Raw genomic sequence first — 20500 nt, forward strand, 5'->3', positions numbered from 1 at the left:
CGAGCTCGGAGCCGATCCGGATCTGCTTGGAGGCGTCGTTGCTGGGGTCGAGAGGGACGGACTTAACCGCCTCAACTGGCTCGAAGTTGCCGGCGTGGCGCTTCGCATCTGGCGCCTCCTTGGAGAAGTTCTCCAGGTCGGCGATGAGGGCCTCGGATTCGGCGAGGGCCTCGGCGTACTCCACGCACTCCACGTCGCATTCGTACGCGTGTCGGTACGTGGAGCCAACGGTGATGACCCCGTTGGGGCCCGGCATCTTGAGCTTGAGGTAGGTGTAGTTGGGGACGGCCATGAACTTGGCGTAGCATGGTCTCCCCAGCACTGCGTGGTAGGTTCCTCGGAACCCGACCACCTCGAACGTGAGGGTTTCCTTTCGGAAATTGGAGGGAGTCCCGAAGCAGACGGGCAGATTGAGTTGCCCAAGGGGCTGGACGCGCTTCCCGGGGATGATCCCGTGAAAGGGCGCCGCGCCGGCCCGGACCGTGGACAGATCGATCTGCAGGAGCCCGAGGGTCTCGGCGTAGATGATGTTGAGGCTGCTGCCTCCGTCCATGAGGACCTTGGTAAGCCTGACGTTGCCGATGACGGGATCGACAACGAGCGGGTACTTTCCCGGGCTCGGCACGCGGTCGGGGTGGTTGCCCTGGTCGAAGGTGATGGTCTTGTCGGACCAGTCCAGGTAGACTGGCGCTGCCACCTTCACCGAGCAAACCTCCCGGCGCTCTTGCTTGTGGTGCCGAGCCGAGGCGTTCGCCACTTGCTCACCGTAGATCATAAAGCAGTCATGGACCTCGGGGAACTCTTCTGCCTTGTGGCCCTCCTTCTTGTCGTTGTCGTGGGCTCTGCCACCTTCCACCGGTGGCCCGGCCTTGTGGAAGTAGCGCCGAAGCATGACGCACTCCTCAAGGGTGTGCTTGACGGGACCCTGGTGATAGGGGCACGACTCCTTGAGCATCTTGTCGAACAGGTTGGCGCCTCCAGGAGGCTTCCGAGAGTTCCTGTGCTCGACGGCGGCGACAAGGTCTGCGTCGGCGGCGGCGCGTTTCGCTTGTGATTTCTTCTTGCCCTTCTTCTTGGTGCCGCGCTGAGCGGACGCCTCGGGGACATCTTCCGGTTGGCGCCCCTGAGGCTGCTTGTCCTTCCGGAAGATGGCCTCGACCGCCTCCTGACCAGAGGCGAACTTGGTGGCGATGTCCATCAGCTCGCTCGCCCTGGTGGGAGTCTTGCGACCCAACTTGCTCACCAGGTCGCGGCAAGTGGTGCCGGCGAGGAACGCGCCGATGACATCCGAGTCGGTGATGTTGGGCAGCTCGGTGCGCTGCTTCGAGAATCGCCGGATGTAGTCCCGCAGGGATTCTCCCGGCTGCTGGCGGCAGCTTCGGAGATCCCAGGAGTTCCCAGGGCGCACGTATGTGCCCTGGAAGTTGCTGGCGAAGGCTTTGACCAGGTCGTCCCAGTTGGAGATCTGCGCAGAGGGCAGATGCTCCAGCCAGGCTCGGGCGGCGTCGGAGAGGAACAGGGGAAGGTTGCGGATGATGAGGTTGTCATCGTCCATTCCACCCAGCTGGCAGGCCAGCCGGTAGTCCGCGAGCCACAGTTCCGGCCTTGTTTCCCCCGAGTACTTGGTGATGGTAGTCGGGGTTCGGAACCAGGTCGAGAACGGCGCCCGTCGTATGGCCCGGCTGAAAGCTTGCGGACCGGGTGGTTCGGGCGAGGGGCTCCGATCCTCCCCGCTGTCGTAGCGTCCCCCATGCCTGGGGTGGTAGCCTCGGCGCACCTTATCGTCGAGGTGGGCTCGACGGTCGCGGCGGTGGTGCTCGTTGCCGAGGCGACCCAGGGCCGCAGGCGCTGTGTCCCGCGCGCGCCCGGTGTGGACCGAGGCTTCCCGCTTGAATCGGGAAGTCGCGGCGCGATGCTCCGGGGGGTACCCCTGCCTTCGGGAGGCAGAGCTTTCGGCCCGTCGGACCGCGGCATCCTCCAGGAGATTCTTGAGCTCTCCCTGGATACGCCGCCCCTCGGTGGTGGATGGTTCCGGCATTGCTCGGAGTAGTATTACTGCTGCAGCCAGGTTCTGGCCGACCCCACTGGAAGCCGAGGGCAGCCTCGCCCTGGCATCGTTGGCGATGCGGTGCTGGACGTCCTGGGCCAGATGACGCGCTTCTCCGGCCGGAGCTCGGCCTGCCCCCTCCTGCCCGATATTCTGCCGGAGCGGCACAAGTTGTCCTGCTTTCTCGTCGAGCCTGGCCTGCATCTCGCGGATTTGCTCGAGCTGTGCGTCCTGACCCCCCGCAGGGACTGGGACCACAGCTAGCTCCCGAAGGATGTCAACGCGAGGCGCAGGACTAGGGGGATCGTCGTCATCCGGCATACCAAGGTGGTTGCCTTCGTCGAGACCCCCTAGATCGACGTGGAAACATTCGCAACTTGGGCCACAGTCCTCGTCGCCGAGGCTGTGGCTACTATCGGAGCAATCGGAGAGGCAGTAGTCACATGCGGTCATGAAGTCCCGCATGGCACTGGGGTTACCAAGCCCGGAGAAATCCCAACCATAGTTGGGCTCGTCATCTTCCTCGGAGTCGGGGGCCCGTAGGTCGAGACGGCCGTCAGTCGGTCCCAGGTTGACCGCATATGATACCCCGGAAGGTTCGGATATGCCTTTATGAAAGCATCCACCGAAGCGGGGTCGCTTGGTGGGTCGAAGTTGAATCTAAAAGGCACAGGATGAAAAACGGACGGTACCTCTTGATCGACGGATGGTGACGAAGTCGCGTCAGGGACGGACTGCACTGTCATCTCAGGTACGAGGCTAACGCCCAGCAAGTCCTTCGCGAGCGTGCTGGCGTCGTCCGTCTGCTTGGAGTTGGCGTGTTGCGGGGAAACGACGCTCGTCTTCATCTCAGATGCAAGGTCAACGCCCGACGTGTCCCCCGCTGGGGCGCCGGCGCCGTCGACTCGCTCGACAGCCGACGAGGTGCCGCCTCCTGCTGGGCCATGGTTGCCCCGCCTCCTCCTCCGTCGGCGGGGAAGGTGACAGGACAAACCCGGATGCTGTTCTTCCGCCACGTGGGGAAGACGTCATTGATTCCGCCGCCGGCGGGCGGGCTAACGGCCGCCATCATCGTTGTCGCGCGGCGGAGGAAGGAGTATCATGTCGTAGCTGCCGTCGAGGGACTTGAACTCAAGACTCCCGAAACGGAGCACCGTCCCAGGGTGGAGAGGTTGCTGGAGACTACCCATCTGGAGCTTGACGGGAAGCTGTTCGTCAACACGCAGCAGGCCCCTACCTGGCGCGCCAACTGTCGGCGTTTCGACCCCGGGGGGTTCCTGGACAGACGAGTAAATTGTCGCTGCGTGTCCCAGCCCAGATGGGTCGGCGCGAGACGGAACACAAGGGGGAAAACAGTAAGAGGAAACCACGGCCTCGTGTTGTCCTGCGCCTAGGGCGGATGCGCTTGCAGTAGGGGGTTACAAGCGTTCGCGAGGGAGAGAGAGAGAGAGCGCGAGCCTTGTGCGTCGGCCCGTTCTCCCGCGCGGCCACCCTCTCGTACGAGGGCCCTGGACCTTCCTTTTATAGATGTAAGGAGAAGGCCCAGGTGTACAATGGGGGGTGTAGCAATGTGCTAACGTGTCTAGCAGAGGGAAGCCAGAGTCCTATGTACAGGCCGACGTGGCTGTCGGAGAGGTGTTGCTGCCCTGTTCATGTGATGTCGTGGCCGTCGGAGGAGCGCTTGAGCCCTATGGAAGCACAGCTGTCGGGGCTGTCGGATCCTTGCTGACGTCTCCTTGCTTCCGTAAGGGGCTGAGAACCGCCGTCGTCATGGAGCACGCGGGGTGCCATCATTACTTGTTTTACCGGGACGAGCCAGATGGGACGCCGGTCTTGTTCCCCGTAGCCTGAGCTAGCTAGGGGTAGGGTAATGATGGGCCCCCCTGCGACGTGGTCGGTCCGAGCCCAAGGTCGGGCGAGGCGGAGGCTCCTCCGAGGTCGAGGTTGAGTCCGAGCCCTAGGGTCGGGCGAGGCGGAGACCGTCTTCCGAAGTCGAGGTTGAGTCCGAGCCCTGGGGTCAGGCGAGGAGGAGACCGTCTTCCGGAGTCGAGGTTGAGTCCGAGCCCTGGGGTCGGGCGAGGCGGAGCTTCCTATGGCGCCTGAGGCCGGACTTGGCGGCTGTCAGCCTCACCCTGACGGGTGGCACAGCAGTCGGAGCAGGGCAGGCGGCGTTGTTTTCCTGTCAGGTCGGTCAGTGGAGCGGCGAAGTGGCAGGTCACTTCGGCCCTGTCGACTGAGGAGCGCACGTCAGGATAAGGTGTCAGACGATCCTTGCATTGAATGCTCCTGCGATACGGTCGGTTGGCGTGGCGATCTGGCCAAGGTTGCTTCTCCGCGAAGCCTGCCCGAGCTGGGCCTCGGGCGAGTCGAAGGTGTGCCCGTTGCTTGAGGAGACCCTCGGGCGAGACACGAATCCTCCTGGGTCGGCTATCTTTACCCAAGGCTGGGCTCGGGCGAGGCGAGATCGTGTCCCTTGAGTGGACGGAGCCTTGACCTGAATTGCGCCCATCAGGCCTTTGCAGCTTTGTGCTGATGGGGGTTACCAGCTGAGATTAGGAGTCTTGGGGGTACCCCTAATTATGGTCCCCGACAACAACGTAGCCATGTGTGGTTAGGAGTTCATCACCAGCTGCTTCGACATCCACCTAGATGGGTTCAACCTCGTCTTGGACATCGACTACCTCTAGAGCTTGGGGCCCATCCTATGGGATTTCGAGGTCCTCTACATGGTATTCTGGAGGGGTGATCAACGCGTCCTCTAGAAGGGCATAGGCTCCCCTCGCGACGACACACCACAACCGGTGCTCTGCTCCATCACCGGTGACCACCACCAACCGTTGTTAGACTCGCCTCCTCTAATAGTACTGTGCAGTTTTCGACGAGCCTCACAGGCGCCTGCGCGTCCCTATGATCACTTGATCCACTTGCTGCCAGGTACATCGTTGGTGGGCGTCTGCCCTTATTGCTACCCACAACTATAGAAGGACAAGCTTGAGATACAGTGCGCAGCCATGCTGGAGCAAGGCATCATTCAGCCAAGCACTTTGTTCTCGGCACCGATGCTGCTAGTCAAGAAAGTAGAGAGCTCCAAAAGGTTTTGCATCAACTACCACATGCTAAACAACAAGACGTCTAAGGACAAGTTCTCCATCTCTGTGGTCGATGAGCTCCATGCGCTAAGTACTTTACCAAGCTAGACTTGTGGTCCAGCTATCACCAAGTGTGGATGCATCCCAATGATATTGATAAGACAGTGTTCTATGCCCACCACGACCACATCGAATTCCTCATCATACCCTTTAGCCTCTCTAACGCATCGTCCACATTCCATGTGCTCATGAACGACAATCCTATGACCCTCCTTTGTAGGTTCGTGCTTGTCTTCTTCGATGATATTTTGATCTACAGTTCATTGTGGTTTGAGCACCTGCAACACGTTTGTCTCATCCTTGATGCCTTCCACACACACGACCTCCACCTGAAGTGCTCAAAGTGCTCCATTGAGGCACCATAGGTCGCCTACCTCAGCCATGTTATCTCCATCGATAGTGCCGCCATGGACAATGAAAAGGTGGAAATCATCTCATCCTAAATAGAGCCTTGCTTGCCCCAAGATGTGTGTGGCTTCTTATGGCCGTGTGGCTACTACCGAAAGTTCATTTGGGACTTTGACACTATCGTCACATCCCTGACGCGGTTGTTGCGCAAGGATGCTTTTGCATGGATGCCTGAGATTGCGGAGGTGCTCACGGCGCTCAAGCACGTCCTCTCCATAGGGTTTAGGTGTCGGACTTTGACTAGCATCATCGACCGCGACGCATTAGGCGTGGGTTTAGGTGTCGTTCTCCGCCAAGAGGTCGATCCCTTGGCCTTCTTTAGTCGGCCCTTAGCCGTCCATCACCACAAGCTGACAACGTACAGGTGTGTACTCATCTGCCTAATCCAGGCTGTGCGGCATTGGTGGTTGTACCTTTGGGTCGCTGCTTCCTCATCCGCACCAACCATTGCAGCCTCAAGTTCCTCTTGGACCAGTGGTTGTCGATCGTTCCCCAACACCACTGGATCTGCAAGCTATTTGGCTTTGATTTTGCGGTCGACTACCGCCCCATTCGCCTCAACTTGGCGGCGAACACCCTCTCACGCCATGACATCAACACCACCACAGACTCTGCAAAGTTTCTCTCGTGGGGCCCTTGTTCTACCTATTCAACGAGATCAACGCCGCAACCGTTAATGATGAGGAGGCAAGCCACCTCCACCAACAACTATAGGACGTGTCCCTCAGGTTGCCATAGCGGACCACCGATGGCTTCTTGCTGCATGGTAAGCACATCGTCGTGACGGTGCAGCCCGACTTGCGTCGGCCCATACTAATGACCATGAGGGGGTACAGGAGACCCACCAATGACTGTGCATGGATTACATCTCTGTCGACTGGGCGCTAGTCTAGGATTACATTTGTGCATGCATCACATGCCAGCGCAACAAGATGACAACCCTACATGTTTGTCTCCTTTAGCCGCTCGATGTACCATCCCAGGTGTGGGCCGACATATCGATGGACTTCATCGAAGGCCTCCCTAAGGTCCATGGAAAGTTCGTTGTTCCCATCGTCGTTGACCTCTTCTCCATGTACACGCACTTCATCACCCTTAGCCACCCGTACATGAATGTCTCGGTCACCCACGCATTCTTCGAGGGCATTGCACATCTACACGACTTCCCCATCTCCATTTTCAGCGACAGCAACTCAGCCTTCACCTATCCCATGTGGCACGCCCTCTTCAAGATGGTCGACATCAAGTTCCGTTTGAGCACAGGGTTCCACTCTCAAACAGATAGCCAATCAAAGATTGTCAACAAGGTGATCGCCATGTACTCTGTTGCGCCATGGGGGATCATTCGTGCGCCTGGGTTGACTGGCTTCTTTGGGTGTAGTCTTGCTATAATACTTCGTTACATATGGCGCTCCACACCACGCCCTTCTAGGTGGTGTACAACCGACCCCCACCGTCTCTACTTCCACACGTTGCAAGGATAGCTCAAGTGGAGGCAGTGGACGCCCTCCTGTGCGACCGTGACACCTTCCCCGTGGAGGTTTGCGAGCATCTTCTCTAGGCCCAAAAGTATGGCAAGTGCTACTACAACATCCGCCATCGTGAGCTTGAGTTCGTGGTGGAAATTGGGTGTGGCTCCATCTCCTCCATAAACCGACGCATTCCCTAGAGTCCCAACCCAAGAGCAAGTTCGGGCCATGCTATGCTGACCCCTTCCATTTGTTGGAGCGTGTCAGGCAGGTGGCCTATCGCCTTTAGCTTCCAGAGGGTGCTCGTCTCCACGACGTGTTCCACGTGGGGTTGTTCAAGCCATTTTGTGGGGACACTCCGACGACTCTACCATTTGTGTCGCTCGTACAGGATGGCTAACTACTGCCTACGCTAGAGAATGTGTTGCACACCCAACTATACCAAGGCATCTGGCACATCCTTGTTCAGTGGTGTGGCCTATCCAACAACGATATCTCTTGGGAGCCGCTTCAAGAATTCAAGGACCTCAAGCTCGATGTCCAGCTCGAGAACGAGCTGTTGGAAGAGGTGGGAAGAGATGTTATGACCAGCGTCATCTATAGACGCCGAGACCGCGCTAGTGGCTTGGCCACGTGGGTAGTAAAGGACAAAATGCATAGAATTTTCCTTTCTTAGATATTTTGCATTGTTTCCCTAAAGAAATAGGATCATGATTGATTCTAGTTAGGAGGTTTACATAAAAATAAGGATGGCTTGCGTAGGGATCAAGCAAGCATCTCTATATAGGAAGAGAAGATGTATCAATCTAATCAAGCAAGGCAATTATCTTGCATGCCCTCAAGGGCCATCTGCCACGTCACCCTATCTCACTCGCATGCTCAATGTGCACGACCACGACTCCTATGCGCTACCAGGGGTATACGCCCTGGCCATTGATCTCCTACCTATACAACCTACGTAGTCGTGGTATGATCTCGGATCCTATCAATTGTACAAAATGTAAACACATTTAAGATTTTTTTGGGGACAAACTACTTTTTATGGTGAGGGATTAAAAGGCAACTATGCAAGGATAACTTAACTATACTTACTCAAACATTATTATAGAGCAAGGACCATAAATATGTTGGATTTTAGTTGTAAACTATAAATGCAAAAATAATCCACCTAGTTGCGTCAAAACCTCCCATAAAACAATATTTTGAGGCACTTATTGCTCCATCAGGTCCCTGCAATAATACATCCACATCAATATTTAACATAGAAATACTAATGTGTTGCAATGACAATTAAAAAGGGATGGATAATTGAATATCAAACCTGTGCTCGTCTTAAACCAAATTCTAACAGAACTTTTGACTTTCCAGCAACATGACGATGACGTGCAGCATTAGTAGTTACCAAAGAAGCATAATTGATAAGATTTACAAATGGGGTCTCAAGAAGTTGAACTACCTGATGGTGTAATAACAAATGGTAAGTTATCAGAGGCATTTCAAAATTCTGGTCAATGCTCATATCGCAAACATGTATTAGCATAACTGGTGAGGGCTTCGCACTTACAGCAACCGGACCTTCAACTCTCATCAAGGGCACTTTTGGAAAAACTACTGATCCCTCAGGAATAGAGTACACCTCTACATCAGAGCAGTCAACTTCCCCGAGATAATCGAAGAAAGCACCCTAGGAATTGTAGTTTACTTCAGAAAATGAACATTTAGCAGGAAAACACCCAAATAAATAGTGTTTATAAAAGTTAGGTGAAAAACAAACAATCCAAGACACAGTGCGTGCATTTAAAATTACTTCCGCTTCCTCCATGTGAAGTAACCAATTCTTTCTAGTTCATGCTAATTGGCCTTGGTGACTAAAAGGCATTATTTTCAGCAAACCTAACAACCTATCTCAGAATCATGGGAAGAAAGAGGCTACTCATGTATGGATGAGGTGATACCGCACATGTTGGCATGACTGATTGCAGGAAAGAAATGTCATGTTCTGTGAACTTAAAATTCGCCATAAATTTGATGCACTCCTCAAGGCCAGCAAAAACAGTGAACTCCCCACCAAATGGATTTTTCCTAAAGTACAGGTCAAACCTGTGAAAGAAAAAGGATTCAAGTCAGAATTAAGTTGACAAAGCTATTACGTGTGATACATTATTTCTATCCATAGACAGATTGTATCCACTGAAACTCAATCAGAAGGCTTGAAACTAGATTCACTGAAAGGTTTATGGAGGACTAGAACTTGCATGAGGAAGCAGACAACAGGCAGAAATGTTTTCTTGGTCGTAATAAGACTAAAATGCAACAAGATGGGTTGCATTGGATGGACATTCAAATTGCTACTAAGTAGTCAGTTCCCAACTTCCCATGAAATGACAAAGATTATTTTGTGAGTTCCAAGGATTAGAAATTCTTGAACCTTTTTTCACCAATTGTCTGAATTCATTATAGATGCATGGTTTTGAAAATTTGCTGAGAGATTGAAATTCAATGACCATAAGCTCCAAGTCAATTCCGGTAATCTTTATTTTAGGGTCTCCATGGTCACGGGTCTAGCTGTTTATATTGCGGTATTTCTACCTATAATCTAGTGTATGTGGGTCTGTGTAAAGTTGTATGAGGTTTTCTTCTTGCCTCACCTATTCTTCTTAATATAATGATACGCAGCTCTCCTGTGTTTTTGAAAAAAAAATCTGGGATGTCTGGGAGTGTCCTGAATCAGGCCTGCGTGCCTATCTGGAAGAAAACTTTGTGTAATAATCCAGTAGGCGTCGTTTCCCCCCTTGCCGTGATGTTGTTCACCTGCATCTTGATATGTCGAACTCTAGTAGTTCTTTGTTCTGCTACCCTGTCTCTGTGTTGTATTTCTATTATGAAAGTAATATAAATGGGGAATCCCCTTGTCAAAAAAAGCTCCAAGTCACTCTAGTAGTACTTTTGCCCTTTAGGCCCTATGAAATACACAAGTTGCCATTTTTCCTCGACTCTAACAATACCAAGGCCTACCATTAACTTTCCATAATGCCACTTGCATTACATTTTCCTAAATTTGAGATAAAAAATATTTTAACATTGGCATACTTTATTTGGAGTCACGTGGAGGCATCTCTGGTGCAATCTAGGGAGCTGCTGAGGTAAATTAAAAACCGTTGCTTTATGAGAAGCCGACAAATATTTTAATACTGTGGACAAACAACGTTTTAATACAATGCATACAAGGAAGTTCTATCCATATGAACTTAAGGGTATGGGGCACATATGACCATTAAGAACTAGGGTTACATTCCAAGACATAGAGAAGATCGCTTCACACAAAGTTCTTGTTTACCTCAGTATCGACCAAGAAGTTTTGCACTGTCATGCTGTACGAGCAATATATAAAACAGCCCAGGGTAGTTTCAAGGTACCTTCCTAGAATATTCTTTGAATGACACAATTATAGCTTTTCCCCCATAAAAACTCCCCTGTTCCTGAACTAGCAGCCAACACACATATGATGATATCACCTTGTTTTTTTCTAAAAAAAGGAGTTTTCTGCAACTAAAATATGCAACTATTTTAAGTCAAAGTTGCTTTCTTGCATACGTTTGTGATTGTACACATTTCAAACCTTGGATGGCCAAAGCAAATAAATATAAAACCCAGAGATGAATTGATTGACTTGTTTGTTTACTCAAGCAGTAAATGTCATTCATCTGTTTGTCTATTCAAATGTCCACGTACCTTCTGAATTACATCATAATAATACTCATGTGTCATGTCATATGCAAATTGTGAAAAATATCCAAGAGATACAATTAGAACTAGGAAAAAAAGGTTTGGCTCCTAAAGCCAACTTAGGATAAATTAACACCAAATGCAGAATATACCTCTAAGAAGAGCACGATAATCCCAAATGAATGCATCGTCCACTCCAAACAAATAAAAACAGATAAATATCAACATCGACAAGGAGCAATTAAAATTGCACAATGGAAAGGGCTCAGCGGAGAAATACAAGGTTGAGCAATGAAAATGAAAGCCCGGTTTGAACACAGTACAGCACAAATCAAAATACTAAAGGTGGCATCCCACTTGCTCAGTTTTTACATCGGCAACATTGTATTAGCAATAGAGAATGCATATTGACATACATCAACTGTAGATGTCGAGACGAAGATATGTTTGAAATCAGTGGCGGATCCATGCAGTGGTGAGTGAGGTCTGGCGCTCGCCACAGCTGAGATACGGCGAGAATACCTCCGGTCGGTGCTGAACAAAAACATGCAAGCCTACCTGGCAGCTGAGGGTGTGTAGTTCCTGCTTTACGTGGCTCATGGGCTTTTAGAGTTCTGGTAAAAAAAAGGTATCGTATAAGGCGTTGCCATCTTGCCAACGGTTCAGCAGTTCAACGATTAGATCAATCTCATGTTCTTCTCTTGGGCCATGACGGGGAAGAAGGAAAAATAAAATTGCATCCAATAATTCTTTCTACTAGTTTAGTTGTTTGTCACATGATTTATCAGATTATGCACTGAATTGTTTATAAGGTACGTCATCAGAAATTGTTTTTTTAGTTTAGCATATTTGTATGGACATGTTTATTGTGCTCGTTATATTTGTAATTTCAAATTTTGGAAGTTTCGCCGTAGGTAGATTTAAATCCTGACAGCCACTGCTTAAAATATCACTGCTGGGGCAAGAGAAAAATCTAACTAGACACGAAAAGGATTCCGAAAGCAAAACCAGAGCACCAGATCGAAAATAAAATAAAATACTCTGAACAATCAATGGTCCACGATGTAAAAAAACACACCGTCTTAGCCCACAGTGGTGGGAAAACAATAAGAGGGAAAATCAGCAATACCAAATAACCGATCCTACGAGAACTAACGCTCCCAGCACATTGATCAGAACCAAAAACGAGAGCACAGCACTAGCAACAGAACAGCAACAAGGGAATTGCGGCAGGGAGGGACCGAGCTCCAATCCAATACATGGCCCTGAAAGCCCCATCCCTCAAAACCTAACACGGCACGGACAAACCGTCCCGACTCCCGCCCACCACCCTCACGACAGTCGACAGATCACAACCTCCCGATCCAATCCAATCCAACCGGCACCGCTGAACAAATTGCGCACGGGCACAGCAACGAAGCGGGGACAGGGAGAGGGCGCTCACACGGCTCGGTCGGCGTGCTTCCCGGCCTTCCAGTACGCGTAGGCCATAGAGAACTGGTATTGATCGGTGAGCATCGCCGTCGCCATGGGGTTAGTGGGCGCTCCCACCGCCGCGGCCACCCCCGCGAGGGAGCCGTTGGCGCTCGCGGGCGGCCCCGACGTCGCTGGTGCTGCCATCCTGGCCTCCCCTCCGGCCTCCGGAGAGAGATTTCTGGAAGAGTGGAAGGTGGCTCCGCCTAGGGTACGCTTGCGTCCTGGACGGGGCGAGAGAGGCTGCGCCGGAACCCGGAAGGAGGACAGGAGGAGGCGGGAGCGGAAACAGCTGGACTGCTGGAGACCCGAATGACGGAATGAGGCGGGTGGAGGCGGAGAAGGCAGGGGCCCGAATGGAATTTGTGAGCTTGGCCGGGATCTGGGCGGTACGTACGGTATGGATGTTTGATTTATAGAAACTAATTTATTTTATTTTATTTTAGGTTCTAAATTAAAACTAAAACTCTAATTTAGTTAATAATTAAGAATTAAAATAGAATAAAGTGGGTAGATTAAAAATTAGTCTCCCTAAACCAAAGGATCCCTATCAAATAGTAGTAGTATGTGTTACAAAGTATTGTCATGTGATCAACCCTCTCCCCCTGACAGTTTTCTCCCAAGGGACACACCCCTTGGAAGACACTGTATTCACATGTATATAAACCAGATTCTCTGCAATAAAGAACTACTACTGTCATTTGTCTCTCTCAATTCTCATTTACCACTGAGTATATTATAACACGTTATCAGCACCACTCGATCAGAGAAGCGAGAGATGAAGGGAAAATGAAGAACTGCCCTACGCGTCACCGACGCAGCGCTTTCTGTAAGGATCATGGCGCGCGTACTGGTTTACGCTCATCCAGAGAAAAGTAGGATGTTATTACCCTTTTCTGATGTGTTCTTTTGGCACTGTCGTTCTTTCAATTTCTACACAAATTGCATGATGGACATTGCCTGGTTGTGGCTACGCGGACTGCAGAGGCAATTAACGCTTGCCAGATTGCACCTCACGAACGGGCAGGGCCCGCTCCTGGCCGGAGGCCGCGCTGGGTCTGCGCTTGGCCGGAAGTGCCCTGGCCGAGGCCGCGCGCCCTCGCGCTGAGGCCGTGCGCTCGCCCGCGCGAAGCCACGCAGGGGCCACACGAGTCCGCCGCGCCAGATCTTGCGCCGGGGCCGGGGACGACGCCCTGAGCCGCCAGGGCTGGGACCGCGGCCGTTGTGCCTGAACCACAAGGGGCCGCGCGCCGCCGTTGGAGGCCGCTCGCCTGACCGGGCCCGCGCGCACCCGCCCGCCTGGCCGAGCCTCCCACGGCCGAGCAGCGCGCTCGCACCGGGCCTCTGCGCCCGTGCCGAGCGGAGGGGTCGCGCCTGTGCAGCCGGGGACGCGCCGGCGTGCCGCCAGGGGGCCGCGCCTGTGCAGCCAGGGCCGCGCTGCCCGGGACCGCGAGCCGGGGCCACCGCGCCCGACCTGGCGCCGTTGGGGCTGGGCCGCCGTGCCGAGGCCGTACTCGCGTGGCGCCCGCGCCGGGCAACCTCGTCGCGCGCTGCCATGCCCGCGCGTCGTGGTTGGGCAGCCGCTCCCGCGCTCGCGCCCTGGCAACCGCCGCAACTGGCCGGGCCGCCTGCCGGCGAGCCGAGGCATAGGGGTCGCGCCCGCGCGCAAGGCTGCCCGTACAGCCACCGCGGTTGCGCCCGCTGTGCGCGCCCCAGCCTGGGCCGTGCACGCGCCACCGGAACACGTGCCCAAGCGCCCGGCCGGGTCCGCGCCGCCGGAGGAGGCGGCGGCCGTCCCTGTCCATGGTGATGGACGGTTAGGGTTTTAACCCTAACGGTTGATTTTATATGCCGGTTCATGGGCCGGTTTCAGCCATAGATGGGCCACGAGCGCCCGACTATTTTTATTTTTATTTATTTTCTGTTCAATTACTTTCACTCAGTGTTGAGAATCTAAATTTGAATATTTAGACTTCTGATGAGATATGTAATTGTACATACTTGTCTGTTTTTATTATAAAAAATACAGATTTGATAGTAAATTATATTATTTTTACATTTATATTCACATATTTTCGACTTGCTTTGTTTTTGCATTCTTTATGATTGCATGGAAAACATAGCACATATAATAAGTCGAAACTGAATGGTCTACATGCAACATGAGGTTGCAGTTTATGGGTGAAAGCATAGGGTGATGGAGTCCTAAGCATTGGCTGCGCTAAATTCTTTATAGAATTTAGTAGCCCAGAGACCGTGCTTTAGGCCGCATTTGAAATGCCTATCACTATGAGGTCTACATCTTTTGAGATGATTACCTATACGTGCTACCCAAAAAGATCACGGACCATGCAGGCGTCGCGGGCTATGGAGCCAGGCTGGACGCTGCAGTCATGCTGACTGCTACAAGAATTCTTTTAATTAAGTTCTACTTAATTAAATGATGAATTCTTTCAAAATATGATACATATCTTGAACTTGGGATTATTTCAACACATGATGGAGATCTAGGCTTTGGCTGCAATAAGTTCTTGGAATTTATTTGCCCTGAGACCAAGCTTTTAGACAGCAAAAGGTTATTTGCCCATCAGTAAGAGGTCTACATCATATGTCGATGATGATTACCTATGTGTTCTCCCAAGTAGATATGTTGGAGATGTGATGTTGGTTAATCACCTTTATGGTGATTTCCATTTCATTTTTGAAATTTTGGTCAAGCACAGGGTAGTGGAGTCCTAAGCATTGGTTGCGGTATGTTTTTTTGAATATATCAGCCCAGAGACCATGCTTTCAGGCAGCAAAAGTTTTGCCCACTACTGAGAGATCTACTCCATTGTTTCATTACATGGAGATTATCTACGTTGTGTACACCCATTTCCAAAAATCTTTTGGTACACTTTATGTGATACCTAGAGTTCTCCAACATATAAAGATATGATATATTTTGCGGCATATTACAACATCAGAAAATGGTTAATCAATTTGGAGGATAATTATTTAATAGAGTTTGATGAACTCGCCTACTGGGCTTAATTATCCTCAATGTTCATTGGATATCAAGATCATTTTTGCATAATATGGGAATTCACTTCTTCACTTTGGAGGAAGTGTGATGCTCTCATTCTCTTATGGTTCTTATGATAAGAACTTATGTGCTTTTGCGGCTTGATGTGCAAGCGCAAAATGAATAGCAAAGAAAATCATAAGACTTGTGGACTTATGAGTATGTGTCTACATTAAGTTGTAGACTAACACTTTGTATTCATATATTTTGCTTGAAAGCAAATATATAAGCACATTAAAAAGGGAAGGGCAATGAATATGACAATCTCTTTTGTCATTACACTATATGTAATATAGTGTTGTATGCCCAGGCATCTAATCTTGTATATGAAATCCCAATAGATGCATACTACTCATGAAAGCTAAGATACGAAGTGTACTTCAATCTTCCATCTGACATGATAACAGTGGTTAGTTGTGTAAATCGTGATTTGGACTAATCATGTAACAACACTTCTTTTTCTAAGAGAAGACCACTTTGTTAGATGATTTGCTTTTGAGTAATATTTAAATGATGCATGAGATTTGGTATAATCTCATAATTGATGTTGTGATAGGTTCAACTCATGCGGTGTGAGTTGAACACACTCATGTGATTTGAGTGTAAAAACTCATATGAATTTGAGTTGAACAAACTCATCGATTAGAGTTGAACCAACTCATCAAGGGAGTTGAAGACTCATTAATTTGAGTTGTGCAAACTTGTACAGGGATTCTTCCAATTGAGGAAGAAACATGCAATGTGGAGAATTGAACCACAAACTCTATATATGGGGAAACAAAATATTCTCATATTCCTTTGGAAAGAGGAAAGAATATTTTAACAATCGCTTCGCGCGATATCATGATATGTTATTATCATATCCCCTTTTTGGTATTGGATGTATCAAGGATGTGTTGATATATCCTAATTGTTATATTACCAAATTATAGAGATATCCATAAAATTACTATCATGTGGAAACACAAGGTGATAGTGATGGATATTGCATATGTTTCTCGGAAACATTTCTTATGGATTGTATTCTACATACATCCTCTCGTACAATGTGTTGCATTTGTTAAACTTTTCATGTGATGTTACTTACCATGCGGGTAAGATTGAATTGGTCATCCCATTGTTGGGATGAAATGAAAAGTTATGAACAATTCTATTGGTCATGTTTTTTCCATAAGATGGATACTTGATGAGTATCATCGGAAATGAGATTTTAAGTCCCTCTTATCTTAAAATCTGATCTGAATTGGTTAAGTTCTTTGAATTGTTTCAAAGGAACGAGTGTGGTCCATTACATAGATGGTATGGACATTGAAGGCTTTATATGGTTATTTGGTGCATCTATATGATGACCTGAAGTGTGTCCTTCAGACAACACATGACCATTAAGTAATAATGTCTCAAGCTTGAGCACATTAGCCTCCACACTACTAAATTTACCAAATGTGCTTACAATGATGATTGTTTGTCTTGGTATTCAGAATGATATCCATAAAGGATATGATGAATCTGTGATAGATTCGAAAATTTCGGATCATTAATGACCATCAGTAATGAATTATCATTTCCAACTAGTTATGGTTGGAGTCATGATGTTTTGTACGCTCCTGACTTGTGATTAACTGCATGTACTGTATGTACAAGTTCCCCTATGGTTTTTAGTACGTGGGAATCCGTGAAAGATTTCCCATGCGTACATTGGGTATGTTCCCAATCTCACCACCGCAGCGTACATATATGGGCACACAGAAAACTGGGGATCTATGTGAGAATTCATTCTCCGTCGATCATTAAGTTTTAGAATCTCTTCTTGAGAATCTATTTACGGCCCGTACGCTTACTTGAATCATGAGCTTTTCCAGGCATTAGGGGGAGATTTCAAGTACCAAAATGAATGCCAGGAAATTATAATGAATGCAGTAAGTATTCAGGCTCAGGATCACGTACTAAAACTGAACCTTTGGGTTAGAATGATTTGCAAGAAGTTGCAAATTGACTGCCTTGTGCATTTACTATGAGGTGTCACTCAAATTAATCCTATGTGGAAGTGCCAGAAAGAGTGGTTACATGGAAAACCACTTAACTCCCTATTGCAACGACGTTGTAAATAAGAGGGGGAGAAGTATGGACACAAACTGGGATTAAGATGCTTGCAAGCAGCTGAAGGCTAGGCCTTCTGAGATAGTAAATGCAGACCATCTATTCGTTGGTAACCAACCTAGTGTTGGTGGACACCTAAAGGATATTGATTATCCTGTGAATGGAAGACATTCACAGCCTAGCTCAGTGCGCACTGATGAGGCTAGGTTATCGGAAGCCCTTGATTCTCGTTTTGGGATTTCACGACGAATCATAAGGGTGCATAAGAAAATGACTTCATGACAACTGGAGAATTGTGTTATTTGAAAGCTACAAGTGTCGACACATACATCTCAAGCAATTGTATATGCGCTCCAAGTGATCCAAAAGACTATGGCCATAGCAGAGCACGAGTATGCTCAAACTGGATCTTGTTGAGTGATACAATGTTGCAGAGATAGCCTTGCTCACCATAAAGAAGTATTGAATTATTTCCACTTTAAGGTATCTTACTGTGGATACATGTTTGTTTTCATGGACTTGGAAACAATGAGGTGGTGAGAAAGCATGGCTAGTAGCAACTGGGTTTATACGCAAACCCAAGCATTATTTTAATGCTATAAATTCTCTTCTACTGTGAGTAGTAAAATTCCGATACAATATTATGAGCAGTAAATCATCTATCTTTGTAGTTGATAGATGTAGTGACAACATGTGCATATGTGGTCACTGGATTATGGTATTTATGGAGTCTTGAAGGATTCCAAATACATAATCACCAATCACAAATTTGCAATGCTTGGAAAGTCTTTGTGACTTAGAGCATCCTGGTCAAATATGGTACATTCGACCTAGTGAATCCTTCCTTCTGAAAGGATACACAAAGAATAGTATGTTCAATATAAATATGTGCAACATATTTCTAAACATACATTACTTATCGACGGAGTTCGAGATAGAAGATATGAATTGAAAGAGATTTTCAATTCAAAGTAAACTATCTTGAGTATCTTGGATACAAAAATTGTCTATATCCAACATATATTGAAGAAATTCAATATGAGAGAATCATTGTTATTTTATTCTTTGGGATCATGAGATGTGCTATTGTATCTTGCAAGAGCATCCGGCCGGATATTGCTTTGCAATGATTTGCTAGCTAACAACACGTGAGATCGAGTTATGATCTCCAGGTGTACTCATGCTCTCCTTATGTTTGGATATACTGATCTTGGATATTTATAGAAGATCCCCAGGTACAAGATCAATGACATACTTCTGGTGAGTTGGACCTACTGTTTGATAAATGTCTATCAACAGAGATTAGTGGTCACTTACACTAATCATTCTGTAGCACACTTCGTGGGATTGTACAGAATGATATACTACATACTGAGGGTATGTGGTGGTCATGATTTTATATCATTGACCTTATTATCTATAGAGATAATATTACTTTGTGTTGTTTAGATGAAAAACAAGTTACGAACTAAGTCTCTACCTTACTCCACATTTTAAATGTGTTTGAGAGCAGGTATGGGATGACTTAGTAATTTGCAAAGATCAGGGGGAGTTTCCTCTTGATCGAAAGAACTTGTTTATACATCATGTTGTACTCTTTTCTTTGCATGAGTTTTCCCCCTGTTTGGGTTTCTCATTCAAAGTTTTTAACGAGACAACATCAACACAAGGTCTATGTCGTATCATCTATTTTCCCCGTAGAGGTTTTCAAGGATGATACATTATGACATAGTTATTGTTGTATTTGAACTAGGTTATGAGTTTATCTCCCTAGAGTTCAAATGAATCAACAATAGAGTATGATTACTCTCCTTATTTCTCCCACTGGGTTTTTAAGGAGACTCAGCAAATATGTTGATTTCTCAGATTTTCTGGCAAGATTATCTTGGAGAAATATTAGCCTGAGTTATATGTCTCATCATTTATTTTCCCCACTGGGGTTTTTGAGATGATGACTATAGACATATTATTGTTCTTTGGGCTAGAGGTCCATTGGAGAACAATGTCGTATTGTGGTTCAATTGAACCACTGACTATTATCCATAAGGATAATAGAGCTTGTGTTGTTCAGATGGAAACAGGAAAATAGAGATATGAATATCTTGCAAACAAAGTCTTGTGATAATCTTGTTGATCTATTCACAAAATCTCTACCATACTCCACGTTTCAAAAATGTGTTGAGGTGATTGGTATGAGAAGACTCAAGTGTTTGCAATATCAGGGGGAGTAATTCTCCGTGATATTCGACCTGTTTTATACCATCATATTACACTCTTTTCTTTGTATGAGTTTTGCCTTGTTAAGGTTTTCTCATCCAAAGTTTTTAACGAGGTAATATCAACTAAGCTATATGCTTCATCATTAACTTTTCCCCACAGGGGTTTTTATGCATGATGATTACAAGCATATTCTTTTGGAGTTCCATATGAGTTTTACTCATAATCCAAAAGACATTGTGTACTCCTTATTTTTCCCACAGGGTTTTTGAGGAGATGATATATTGGGAGACAACTTGCAGATGATCTAGTGGACTTGGATTGATCAAGGGGGAGTGTTACAAAATATTGTCATGTGATCAACCCTCTCCCCCTGACAGTTTTCTCCCAAGGGACACACCCCTTGGGAGACACTGTATCCACATGTATATAAACCAGATTCTCTGCAATAAAGAACTACTACTGCCATTTGTCTCTCTCAATTCTCATTTGCCACTGAGTATATTATAACAGTATGTAGACTTGTAGGCATGCACCGGGTAAAAGAGGCAAATTACACCGATAACCCTGTTGGTGGTCGGTCGTCACTCATCACTACAGCAACAGGTGTTTGAATGTCAAAAGAAGATACACCATGAATTGACGTTTGATTCCTTGACATTTGTTCGTTTGGCATACGGCTTCCATGCTTTGCTGCTGTCTTTGCCAAATTGGGGTTCGTCTTTCTTTTCAAGCTTCTTGATGTACCTCATTTCTCTGTTGTCGGCCCCGTTGAATACATTAGATTTAATAGTTAACTGATAAAATTAGTTATAGACATCTAAAGAGGCTAGCTAATAGTTTAGCTATT

At 48.0% G+C, this 20500-nt stretch overlaps 1 protein-coding gene across 2 annotated transcripts in view; it reads right to left on the minus strand.

Moving 5' to 3' along the window:
• Positions 1 to 12644, minus strand: part of LOC103646450 (nicotinate phosphoribosyltransferase 2) — a 77761-nt gene extending 65117 nt beyond the window's left edge. The window contains exons 1-6 of one of the 2 annotated variants that reach the window (XM_008671185.2): positions 12244 to 12644; positions 11216 to 11413; positions 9029 to 9173; positions 8638 to 8757; positions 8395 to 8529; positions 8242 to 8303 (exon numbers count right to left, since the gene is read on the minus strand). In XM_008671185.2, coding sequence (XP_008669407.1) covers positions 8242 to 8303; positions 8395 to 8529; positions 8638 to 8757; positions 9029 to 9173; positions 11216 to 11413; positions 12244 to 12419 — 836 coding nt within the window. In that variant the 5' untranslated portion in view covers positions 12420 to 12644. The remainder of the gene's footprint in view (positions 1 to 8241; positions 8304 to 8394; positions 8530 to 8637; positions 8758 to 9028; positions 9174 to 11215; positions 11414 to 12243) is intronic. The other variant, XM_008671186.3, reaches the window with a different exon arrangement.
• Positions 12645 to 20500: the final 7856 nt, after the last annotated feature.

This window comes from Zea mays, chromosome 2, assembly GCF_902167145.1.
Source record: "Zea mays cultivar B73 chromosome 2, Zm-B73-REFERENCE-NAM-5.0, whole genome shotgun sequence".
Lineage (NCBI taxonomy): Eukaryota > Viridiplantae > Streptophyta > Magnoliopsida > Poales > Poaceae > Zea > Zea mays.